This window comes from Triturus cristatus, chromosome 3_2, assembly GCF_964204655.1.
Source record: "Triturus cristatus chromosome 3_2, aTriCri1.1, whole genome shotgun sequence".
NCBI classification, from domain to species: domain Eukaryota; kingdom Metazoa; phylum Chordata; class Amphibia; order Caudata; family Salamandridae; genus Triturus; species Triturus cristatus.
This window is the reverse complement of record NC_140584.1, coordinates 895,292,053-895,304,778: the sequence shown is the minus strand read 5'-3', so window position 1 is coordinate 895,304,778 and position 12,726 is coordinate 895,292,053. Positions and strand designations below refer to the sequence as shown.

At 50.1% G+C, this 12,726-nt stretch overlaps 1 protein-coding gene across 4 annotated transcripts in view; it reads right to left on the bottom strand.

Moving 5' to 3' along the window:
- Positions 1-962: 962 nt before the first annotated feature.
- TRPV1 (transient receptor potential cation channel subfamily V member 1) overlaps positions 963-12,726 on the bottom strand; it is a 460,649-nt gene continuing 448,885 nt past the window's right edge. The window contains exons 15-16 of one of the 4 annotated variants that reach the window (XM_085649322.1): positions 3,521-3,636; positions 963-2,270 (exon numbers count right to left, since the gene is read on the bottom strand). In XM_085649322.1, coding sequence (XP_085505448.1) covers positions 2,113-2,270; positions 3,521-3,636 — 274 coding nt within the window. In that variant the 3' untranslated portion in view covers positions 963-2,112. Of the gene's footprint in view, positions 2,271-3,237; positions 3,392-3,520; positions 3,637-12,726 lie in introns of those variants that run through there. The other 3 variants (XM_085649324.1, XM_085649325.1, XM_085649326.1) reach the window with 3 other exon arrangements.

The window sequence follows — 12,726 nt, the reverse complement described above, 5'->3', positions numbered from 1 at the left end:
TAGGAGCTGGTAAGCACAGCAAGGATTACCATTAGATTGAGTAGGAAAGCAAAGCTGGCACTGATCTCCACACCTTCTTCACTGAGACATTGGTGAATTGCAGCTCAGGTCAGCTGCAAACACACACAGCAGAAACATTATTTTGTTTTTTTGAGATATTATACTCTCAGTTGTCATGCATCTAGATGGTTTATGCTTGAAACCTAGCATAGGGAGGGACACATGTAGTGTCGGGATGCGTGGCTTAGCTATGCTGTTCTAATGTGCATGGTGTTGTGCTACACATACTTTGAATATTCATAACTTTCTTTTCACAGTCATTTAGCAGCAAAGCAAATGGCTGTCCTGTGACCGCAGTCAAACATCTGAAGTAAGATTTCAATCCTCCGTGAAGATGCGGTCATCTGAAGTGCGTGCAGTCATAGGTCTGCAAGTCATGGGTCTGTAACGTCAGTTAGCTCTCACTTGTGCCAGTCTTCATACCACTGTGATTGTGTTACTGAATTGTGTCCTTTTCTCACACTTTTGAAAACAGACTAATGCTTATGGTGCCGAAAAGAGCATTTGTAGTTGATGTGGCTTTTTGCTCATTTGATCTTTTACACTGTTAGAAAGAGAATCTGTAATGAGGCCAAAAAAGCCAGTCAAAGTTGAATGCACTGTTTGCAAAGTTTAATCATGTGATGTTTCTTCCGGTGAGGCCTCTTCCTGTGATGTCACTTTATGTGATGTCATAAATTAGGCTAATTAGTACTCACTTGCAACAATTTCTAAAACTGAAACCTCTGTTCATACTTGCCCAGCATACGAAGCCTTGTGTTGTCCAAACTAATGAAAATAATTTCCAATGCAATCGGAAATCCCCACACATTGCCATCTATTAGAGTATATTTCCACTCGCCCGTTTGCCTGTGAGTGCAACAAGATCTTGCTCTGCCCACCAGAATTACGAGATAAAAGCATTTTTTCAAGGATTCGTTTTATCATTTAGGATGTCTCAATATTTTCACAGTTTTACAGGTTTGTTAATAATAATACCATTATATAACGTTATGATAAATACATGCATCTTTATGACAGACAGCATTATGAGTATCATTTTCACAACTGCTGCCGTTTATTCAAATCACAAAAACCTAAATTGCCTGACACTTTGCAACAGTGCTCCGCTTTTCACGAATGTGAAGGACTGCTGGTGCAGTCAATAAGAAAAGGCACTGTTTTAATTTTGGTATTTTGCTTAGAGGAATAAATCAGCCAATCATCAGCAGGGATTGTGAAAATGCATACACAAGCATCAGTGCACTCTGTTTCCCCCCTGAGCAAGGCACCATGAAGAACTCTTTCAGCACGAGTGAAACATGTGATGCTTCTAACTGTTGTGACACTAATGTTCTGCTGCGTCAACATGTGAAAATGGCTACTGTGTTTAAATCTCCATGTTTGACTTGCATGGAAAAAATAAAAATGACAACATAACATATATGTGTTGTTTTCCAAAATGTGGCATTGAACTGATGCCTTGTCAAACAATATGGGCAATATTGATGCTATGCAGAAAAATGCAGGCTGTCCATAAGACGTGGACACTTAGTGGATGCAGACAATGCTAGACAGTGTACATGAAAGGCTGAACCTACAGGAACCCTACAACCAAACATCACGCCTTTGACTGCTTGCTGCACAAGTTATCACCTGATAGGTTACAAATCCATCTCTTGCTATTATGCGGAAATCGCTGGCTCAGCATGGCACAGCTAATTACAATGCTCTGACCTGCCAGCATTGAAATAAGAAACAAGGCCTGCAAACACTAATGGTGTGGTTTGTAGTGGCACATTATTAAAAAGTGAGGCTCTTGTGTTTTCCAAAAGTATGCTTGCCTTTTACATTTTCAGCAAATTGACAAGCATTTATACTGTGACCCATATGAACAAAAGCAAATAAAAGCCACTGCATCAAAGGGAAACTTTGAACAGCAAAGTTTAGATGCACAACTCTCAGATTTCCAGATCTCTTGAGTATAAACCTAGGTGACAGTTAATAAATTTGGGTCAAGCAGAAGATGGACTTGTTGCCTCGATCTTCAGATTGTTGACAAATGCAAAATGGTCACACAGTCTTAGCAAGGTAGTCCTTCTCTGCTGTGTCGTCGTCTGGCTCAGGAGTTGAAAGCACAGGGTTTAGGTCGACTTCCTCCGGTAGTGTTTCTGCCGTTGCTCGGTTGTTTAAGTCTCTTACATACGGAACCAGATTTCGCCAACTTTTCCCTGCAATGTATATAGGGAAGGTGCTGTTAAGTATAACTGAGAAAGCATGGTGCCACCTTCTACTGTATTCTCTTTTTCTACAGTTTGCACTTTGTCTCTCCCGCAGCACATTAGCCATTCTCATGCAACCTCTTCTTTTCTCAACCTTAGGTTGCAGGCATACTGCTCAGCCAAGTACGAAGGCACAGACACTTTTTTCGTCCTGCTGCGTCTATCATCAAATGCCTACTTTCCAGTACATCCTATTCCTCCATTCCTCCATTCCTGGATGCACCAAGACTTACTTTCATTTTGAGATCTTGAAATTGTTTCAAACTTGAAATCCCCCAATTTATTTTTCTAGAGCTGCAAATATACACTGAAAAACTCTGATACACAATTTTTAACCTAGCCCAACAGATGGTAGCCTATGGATGCACTAACCTCCCTTTCACCCTAACATATTTTTTTAAATGAAGGCAGATTGAGTGAACTGAAAAATGTATTGAAAGACATCCAGAACAAACCCTTTTGTACTGCAGCTTTATTGAACTCAGTCTAGTCAACATCTTAAGACTTGGGTGGTATTCACAAGACATTCTGAGCTAGGTGAGGCTGATTACACAACTTAAAAAAATTACATTCACAGTAGCAAGTGTTATCTAAAATAATATAGAATTACTTCTTTTTAAAAAAACAAAAAACTATCTAGTAAATGTTCAGTATTAAAACTCCACAATTTTCCAACAGTATGATGCCAAACCATCTTCATGATTAATGATATAAATATACTTTATATATGTCTTTACGAAATCCAACAGCAATTAGGAACTTTTTGCTATCAGGTGTATCACCTAAAGCTTGGAATGTTTTACAGTAGCTCTTTTTCACATTTGGTCCCTTATATGCTAAAACCATTACAGTGCAAAATGTGAAATGTACAGTAGAATTGATAATGATGAGTCAGCTTGGGAAGCTAGCATGTTGATGCAATGGCGGCCATCTTTGAGAGGTGACCTGTACCATACTGCTTCTGCCTTTAGATTTTTCCTTGTGCAGAGATAAAGGGAGGCTAGCTAGGCTTTATGTCAGGAGACTCCTTGGAACCACTTCTTGCTCTACCTGCAATCACACCAATACCACTACACCGAAAAGAAAAGAGAAACATTTTCATTTAATTTCAGGCACATATTGGCATGAACAAGAAAGAATGAAATAAGTCTTTTCGAAAGGACAAAAAAACAAACCTAGATATGGCCCTCTTTCCTCACCTCTGGAAGGGCGTACAGTGGCACTGAGGGTACGTTTGATTCCATCGCATTCCCCTGGGTCCTCATTGATTATCCCCAGGTTGGTGTTCCAGGTGGTCCAGTTTACTTCATCCACTCTGAAGGGAGATGAAATAAGACCTCAACCAAACTGCGATGCCAAGAAAACAAGCTATGAAGATCTTTAACATTCTAGTGATTAGGGCTCAATTTACTGTAGAACTTTATAGACTTTAAACAGTTCTAATTCTGTGGTACAATGGATTTGCTATCGCTTAAGCCAGTGGTTCTTAAACTGTTGTCCTAGGACCCCTGGGGGCTGCAAGGCCTAATCAGGGGGTCCACGACTGTGTTACAGAATTAAATAATATTAAAATTAATACATTGAGGAGGAGCCTAGCGCGCAACCAAGATGGCCGCGTAGGTGCGAGGCTCCCGAGGACCACCACGACCTCCTGAATTAATCCTGGCTATATCCTGTCCTTGTTGAGGGGACTGCATCGGTGAACCCGAGCTGAGGCGCCATCCGTCTTTCCTTTTCGAATCGGACCCCGGACACCGGTGGGAGCACCGATTGAAGGTTGCGGCCTTCTCCGCGCTGGCCCCCCGGATTGGAGTAGTGGGGCGATCCGGGGACAAAGCGAACAACAGCGGCGGGCAGGGCTGGGCGACTCGCGTATCCCGTGCTTTCACTTTCGCTTTTGCGCTCTCCTTGCCCTCAAGCGAGGTAGGGTTGCGGAGCGGGGTGCGCTGGTGTGGCCTTGTCCAGGTGTCCGGCTGACCCGCCGGCCGTGAGTCGTCCTGCGGCCCAGTGGTCGCCCTCCCCCCCCCCGGAACCCGTGAACTGGTTTACCGGCCCTTTCGAGGAGATTGGCACGACGGTGGGAGAGCAGGCATGTCCACCAAACAAGATGGCGACCGGGCGAAGGTGAAGACGACCCGCCACGGCCCGGCGCCTCAATCCAACAGTATGGACCGCTACACCCTCCAGAAGGGATCTCCGGAGACATCGCGCACATCCCCGGCGGGCCCGACGGAGGCATCTGCTCAACCGGTGGATCTGACCCTCCGGGACGTCATGGGCGCCATCGCAGAGATGAAGGCCTCGGTGGACCAGCGCTTCGACACCTTAGCGCAAAAGATAGACTCGGTCCTGGTGGATGTTAGCCTTGTGAGGGCTGACTTGTCCAAAACCAACGACCGGGTCGATTCCCTGGCCCACACCACAACGAGCCTCACGACGGGCGTGGTGGCCCTCCAAAATGAGGTGCGCCGGCTTGGCCAGGTGAGCGCCCTGATGGACCGGCGACTGGAGGATTCCGAGGGTCGGGCCCGGAGGAATAACGTTCGCATTGTGGGAGTGCCGGAGGGACGAGAGGCGGAGGCGGCAGATCTTTTTGTGGAAGAATTGATCCTTACCCATCTTCAGCCCCGGGGGCTGAGTAAGCTTTTTGCGGTGGAACGTGCTCACCGGGTCTCTGGGGGCAGACCTAAGGCCGGTGCCCCGCCGCGGCCTCTCATTGCCCGGATTTTTAATTTTCGGGACAGAGACGCTATCCTGCAGACCTCCAGGCAACAGGGACCGGTCAAGCTTGATAACATGGATGTGCATTTCTACCCAGACTTTACTCCGGCGGTCCAAAAACTGAGATTGAGTTTTCTCGGAGTTAAACGTCGCCTACGGGACCTGAACCTTAAGTACTCAATGCTTTTTCCAGCTAAGCTAAGGGTGGAGGTGGATGGGCGCACGCACTTTTTTGACCGACCCGAGGCGGCTGGGGACTGGTTGGACACTCTGCCTGGAGATCGGGGCCGAGGGGGTGGGGGGGGTGCGGTTGGCGGGGAGGGCCCGCCGGATCAGAACTGAGGGGTGAAGATTAGGCCTTGCTCTGGACAACATTCCTTTACCATTTACTGATCGTTTATGTTCCCCTCCGATGGAGGTCGTGTGGGGTCTGTTGGGGGCTTCCCTCCTCCTCTGGGGGACTAGTTAGTTTTTCATCTATGGGGCGACAGGCACACTGCACTTTGGGGGGGCTGTTTGGGCTCATGCAGGGGTGCAGGGAGGGGGGAGTTCTGTTGGGATGGGGGGGTGGGGGGGGTGTGTCGTTTGTTTGCACCGCAAGGCAAGCCCTTTACTGTATTGTTGCTCTCGAGATGCTCTGTGGGGGACGACTGATTGCTTCTACGTATGATGGGGGGTAGGGATTTGACTGTGTTGTCATGGAATGTTAACGGCCTGGGGGACAGGATTAAGCGTGGTGTGGTCCTGCAGTACCTGAAACGTATCTCACCAGATGTTATCTTCCTGCAGGAGACACACCTCATAGGTAACTCCTTTCATGCCATGAATCGGCGAGGCTATCGTTTGGTGGCCCACTCGGGCTTCACCTCGGGCTCGCGGGGGGTGGGTATCATGATTAAGAACACGCTCCCGTTGGAGATTGATGAGGTGCGCCATGATGAGAGGGGACGCTACGCTGTTCTGGTGGGTAGAATGGAGGGTAGAGTGTTTGTTTTTATATCAGTGTACGTCCCGCCTGGGTTACAATCTACTACATTTGCGGATTTGGGGCGCCTCCTCCTGGACCTCCCGGGTGGCCTGCTGGTGGTTGGGGGGGACTTTAATGCGGTAGTTTCTGGGTCTCTGGATCGCCATCCCCCTAGGGACCTCCCCCGGACACAGGCCTGGCTGTCCGGCCTTTTAGATACTCTGGGCCTGGTGGATTGCTGGCGACTAAAGCATCCCGCGCAGCGGCAATACACCTTCCACTCGGGTGCCCATGGTAGCCTCTCGCGGCTTGATTACATCCTTGTCCCGGCGGCCTATGCTGGGAGGGTGGGAGAGGTGTGCCATCTGGCGCGGGGCATTTCAGATCACTCCCCGGTACTGTTACATTTCGATGTCTTCCCTAGGGGGGGGGGGGCAGGGTGGCTCCAATCAATGCTTGGTACTTGCGTGACCCCACTATTCGTGCCGACTTGATCAAATCCTTACAGCGATACTTTGATGAGAATGTGGGGTCTGTCCCTTCGGCCATCTCCCTGTGGGAGGCTTTTAAGGTAGTTCTCAGAGGGGAGGCCCTCTCCTTTATCTCCCAGGCCCGGAGGCGCGAGCGGGAGGAGGTAACCCGGGTAGAGGCCGAAATTGCGGAACTGGAGGGTGACCTGGGGAGCGGGGTAACCGATGCCAAGTTGCAAGTTCTGCACCTCAAGCAGGCGGCCTATAGGGCCCTCGTCACGGAGGCGGCCAGGGGCCTCAGTAGAGAGCAACAGGGGCGACTGTATGATGTGGGTGATAAGGCTGGTAAATTGATTGCGTGGTTGGACAAGAGGGAGAGAGCGAGTCGTGTGGTTCCTTTGATTGAGGGGATGGATGGTGTGCCTGTCACCGAGCCGGAAGCCATTGTCTCCTGCTTCGCGGATTACTTCCGCGAGGTGTACTCCCCGGTTTCTCCCTGCTCGGAGGAAGATTCCCATGCCCTGCTTCGGGACATCGCGCTGCCCTCCCTTACGGTGGAGGACAGGGATTTGCTGGACGCTCCTCCCACCTCGGACGAAATTGCCCTGGCTATTCGCTCGGTCGCATCCGGCAAGGCCATGGGCCCCAATGGTATCCCCATCGAGCTCTACAAGCTACGACCGGATGTACTGGCGCCCCACCTGCGCGCCATGTTCCTGGCGGCCCACTCGCAGGGTTCCCTCCCGCCGGACCAGCGTCTGGCCACAATCGTGGTGATCCACAAGGAGGGGAGACCCCGTGAGCGGGTTACATCCTGTAGGCCTATCTCGCTCTTGAACGCGGAGCCCAAAATCCTCGCCAAAGTGCTGGCCAACCGGCTGGTTGGCGTGGTGGGCGATTTGGTCCACCAAGACCAATCTGGCTTTATACCCCATCGCAACACGGCTCTTAATCTGCGACGCTTGCAGGGGGTGCTCGCGCGTGTCCCGTTTGTGCGGGAGCCGGCCATCTTGGCGTCCTTAGACGCCACCATGGCGTTTGACACGCTTGAATGGCCATACATCTGGGCGATGCTGGCGAAATTTGGATTTGGACCGGGATTCATTAGCTGGGTCAAATTGTTGTATTCGGGCCCATTGGCGCAGGTGGTGGTGAATGGGCGAGTCTCGGCCCCCTTCGCGCTGGGGCGGGGCACGCGTCAGGGTTGCCCCTTGTCACCGCTCCTGTTTGCATTGGCCTTGGAGCCCTTGGCGGAGTGGCTGCGGTGGCACCCCTCCATCCGTGGTCTCCGCTGGACCCCCGAGCATGAGGACCGCGTGTCCCTCTACGCCGATGATATCCTTTTGTATCTCGCCTCCCCGCGCAACTCGCTGATTGTCCTGGTTGATGTTTTGCGCTCCTTCGGTCGTAACTCAGGCCTTGTCATCAACTGGGCGAAATCCTGCGTGTATGTGCTCTCCGGGGAGGCTCCGGCCCTACCACGGGACTGCCCGATCCAGATTGCCTCCCAGGGGTTCCGGTACCTGGGTATATATATTACTCTAGACCCGGAGGTCCGCTACGAGCGGAACTTGCTGCCCCCCCTCCAGCGCTTGCGGGAGGACGTTGCGCGCTGGCGGCGTCTTCCGCTTTCGCCGCTTGGCCGAGCGGCCTTGTTTAAGATGATGTCCTTGCCGCGCTTTCTGTATGCGCTTCAGAATACTATGGACTTGGTTCCGGCGCGCTACTTCCGTGAGGTGGAGAGCCTGCAGCGGCGCCTGTTCTGGGACGGGAGGCCGCGTATTGCTCTGGCTAAATTGACGCTCCCGTGGTACGACGGGGGGGTCGCCCTCCCGGACATTAAACGGTATTACTGGGCCTCCCAGCTAGCTGCAATTAATCATGGCCTTTACGGGCCCGCCCTGAACCCGGCATTTGAAATGGACAAGATGCTCCTGCCCGGTGGCGACTACAATCGAGCGCTCTACTCTGGCGCGCCCGACTCCCGTCTGACGGGACCGACGCGTGTCATGGTGCGTGTCTGGCACGCGGCTAATGCAGCGATGGGGTGGAAGGACCGTTTGACCCGGGCGACACCGCTATATGCGTCTGAGAGGTTGGGCTCCCTGTGGACATCGAAGGGCTTCGAGAAGTGGGACACGATCGGAATCAGCACAGTGGGAGATCTCTGGACGAGGGGGGGATTCAAAACTTTTGAGACGCTGCAGACGGAGTTTCAGCTGCAAGGCAGTGAGTACTTTCGGTACTTACAAGTCCGCCATGCGCTGGGCTCCGTCTTCCCGGATGTCGCGTCCATTCCGGAGTCTTCCCCCCTGGAGGACCGAGTGCTGGATGGCCATGTCCCAGACAGCACGATCTCCCTTATATATAAAAAGCTGATCAACGACAGATCGTGCCTGCTGACTAGTCTCCGCGAGGCCTGGGTTGCCGACGGGTTGGAACTGGACGACGAGGACTGGATCTCCGCGGTGGCCTCTCCGAAGGAGGTGGCCATCCCGGCTCGCCTTCGCTTCGTCCAGCTTAAGATCCTCCACCGGGTTTACGTGACGGGGCCAAGGCTTCTACGTATGGGCTTTGCTGGTGACGGATTGTGTAAGCGTGGCTGTGGTGCTTTGGCAACTTTCATGCATATTCTGTGGGAGTGCCCAAAGGTGGAGCGATTCTGGCGTGGTGTGCATGAGGTCCTGCGTGTGGTTACGCGTGTCGCGCTGTTGCCTGAAGCGAGGAGATGCTTGCTGAATGTGTGGGAACCAAATGACTATTCGGTCCCGCAGAAGCGGTGGGTGACTCTGGGATACATGATAGCTAAGCGTGACATTGCTCAATTGTGGGGATCCCAGAGGCCCCGGCGGTGTTGGCCTGGAAAGAACATATGGATTGGTGTATGTTTCGTGAAAAGGTAGTGTATGTGGCGAGGGGTAAGCCTGGGGCGTGGGTGAAAATCTGGGGCCCCTGGAACGCCTATCGCGGGGGTATTTGTGAGCCGCCACTGCTACCGGCCGCCTCACCAGCTCCGTCCCCCTAGCGGACCCCCTCCCCTAGCCGCGGGCATGTGGTTCCCCTGTCCTTGATCTATTCCCATTCCCCTCTTCAGAGTTTGGCTGCTGGTTGGGATCCCCCACTTAAGGAGCACGTGCCGTCACTTTGGATTGCGGGTTGCCTTGCGGGTGTGGTTTTTTGTGTTGTTCTGTTTCGAAAAAAAGGAAACCGTATTGTGGGCTTGGAGTTATGTGGCCTGCGCCTTTGATATCTCCTGATTTACCGATCTGCACCGCCAAGAGACTCTTACTGTAGGTATGTCATATGCTTCTGCCACTCTAGCGGCCGGCCGGATGGTTGTAGGCCCATACCTGTAACCTTTTTTAACATGTAATAAACGGTTTCAAAAAAAAAAAAAAAAAAAAAAAAATTAATACATTAAAAGTAATAAAGTATTTACAAATATAGAAGCAAAATTGAAAAAGTGAAAGCTTTGTCTATATTGGATTTTGAATTAAACAAAATATTTCAATATTTGAGAATTTGTGTGGTGTATGCCTGTTTTTTGTGTGTGTATTGTTTTGACGTTCAAAGAATACAAATTGCTTAGGCTAGGTAAGTAAGGGTCCCCACATTCCTGTAATGATTCAATGGGGGTCTACAGCAATTAAAAGGTTAGGAAAGCCATTCTTACATCTTCTTCACTTCTGCTTTACACTCTTAAGATTAAATTGGGGTTACAAAGTATTTTCCTTGTTACAGATAGTTTCAAGACTGTGGGCCTTATTTAGTAATTGGAGGAGTGGGACATCTGCCTAAAAAGTGACTTCCGAGGTTGTAGCCCCAAGTAGGAGGGAGCGTGTTTAATAATCAGAGTGGACTTAAAACGCATTAGAAACGTGCCATCCTTTTATTGCCTTCCTGACTCTACAATCCTTTGTAGGGTCTCTCGTGCCCATAAGGACAGCACAAGAGCAATTGCTGTCATCTGCTTCCTAACCAGCCTGACAGACTTGCCACATTCCTTCTGCCTTATCATGAACTTTAAGACCCCGCCTGCAGCACTAAACTATTCCTTCCTGCTGCGTGAGTCAAAAGTTGCATCATACGCCTGCCACTCCACTTCATACGCAGCTTAGTCCATGGAGCGAGAGGGGCAGCAAGCAAGTGCTCTTACCATCTGTACATGCTTGCCAGTAAAATGCACATTGGAGACCAGATATCTATGGATTCATGCTTTGAGTAGACCCAGGACGAAGGGGCACTCTACACTTTGGTTATTGATGCCCACCACTACGGAATGGCTGTGCGACCAAAAGAACTTTCCAAAGCATCCCACAGTTTAGCGGTCTGTGAAACCAGAGACTCTGTCCTCAGTCATGAGCCAAAGAACAAAGAGGCAGTTCTATTGGTCTCGCAGTGTTTTAAGCCCCCACAGAAGCATTCCCTGATGACATCATACATCACTTGAAGATGGGGTGGGACCTGGTGCCCCACAAGAACTGTCCACCAGATGAGGGGCTTCCCCCACCCCACCCAGTGTCCTTGATACAGAGAATATCCCATCCGCTCCTGCCTGAGGAGTGACTAATGGGGATCCTTTGCTGTATGTGAGGGTCGCTGCTTAATTTTGTGAGTCAGAAAACATTTTTTGGGCATTTGGTCTTTGTGGGTGTAAATCTTTGTGTGCATAGCCACTCTTTGGACACTTCCATTTGCCGCATGCGAATGGAGTCATTATTAAATTCAGATCCCTTCCGAGCCTAACTTTTCTCCTCCCACTACAATCTAATGGTGTAACCAAGTGAACCTTAGGACCTGGGTATTGTTTAGTACAATCAACATAGTGCTGTTGGTAACTTAGTAAATTCGGAAAAATAATATTTCTTAAAGATAAACCAGAAGCATTACTCAACATAAGAAGAAAAAAAGAAGAAACACAACCAGAAAGATTACTGCAAAAAGCATGTATTAGGTGCAAAGACATGAAGTTGTCAATGAACATTGTACTGAAGATTGTTCCAAATGTGCAAAATGTGACAGGAGTGCTTGTGCAGAGTGACATGTAAAAAGTAGGGTGACTGGATACATAAAACACAATAAAAGTCGAAGTTCACAGTGCTCAAACAGACTGCATGCTGTTCTGTCAGGTATAACTGAGTACACAATCCCCATCAAAAAGGGCAACTAGAGGGTTTTCTTAGAAGTCCAATGGGGGATTAGGCCTTAGTACAGACAATTAGAGACCCAAGTAATCGTGGTTGCTTAGAACCATCAGAGAGGGTCTTCATCAGGAAGTGGGGGATGGCAACCTGTGTAAAGACAGCAGGGAATTGTTAGAAGTGCCAAACCTGATGTGCTATCTAAAAATGGTGCCTAGTTTATGCAGAAGCTCACCTTGAGTTGCATGAAAAAACCTTTCTATGAAGGTAGTCCTATACAGTTAGTTAGACAGCAAGCCTGCTCGTCAAAACGAAGTTCTAAATATAAAATGATTGTATCAATATCAGGCTAACCAAACGTGATATAAAAGGAGTGCTGCCAAATTCACACTCACCTAGGAGCACACAGCTCAACTTTCTAGAAACGAAGTAGAGGCCCTTCCAGATAATTTACTGCAATGGGCCAACAGGGGGAACCTCCTGGTCAGAGACTTGCTCTCTCCCCCAGCAGCTCTGCTGGTGTGCCACTGCTGCTGCCCTGCCAAGGTAGGGGTTCGAGGCCTTCTTGTCTGCCTTGTACTTTGTGCCCTGTCTCTGGTCTTTTGTCTTTGGTTTCTGTTCTCTGTCTCTTGTTATTGTACCATATATTGTATTACTGTATTGTTAGTGTGCTTTATATTGTATTACTGTAATTGTACCTATATTCCTCTTATGTTCCTGTGTCCTCCCTGCCTCTTTTTCACTGCCCTTTTCCGGCAGCTGCTGCCCCAACGGCCCCTCCCCACTGCCGTTTCCTGCTCAAGCCTCCCAGCTGCGCTTCTCTCCCCCTTCCCTATTTAATAGCAGCCGCGGCCAGGTGGTGCTGGCGCGCCATAGGCAAGCCCGTCTGCGCCCATGTCAGACGGCAACCAGAGCCAGAGACTCTGGATCTCTGACCACCCACAGCTACAACTCAGCTACCTTCCTCTCACTCAACCGCAGAAGGAACAACAACTGCCAGCTGTCCACGCCTAACACCACCCATGGACAGTTCTCCTGCCGTCACTGCCGTCAAACCTTCACCACCCTCCGCGCCACCATGGCCGCTGCCCCCACGCCGGAAGCGA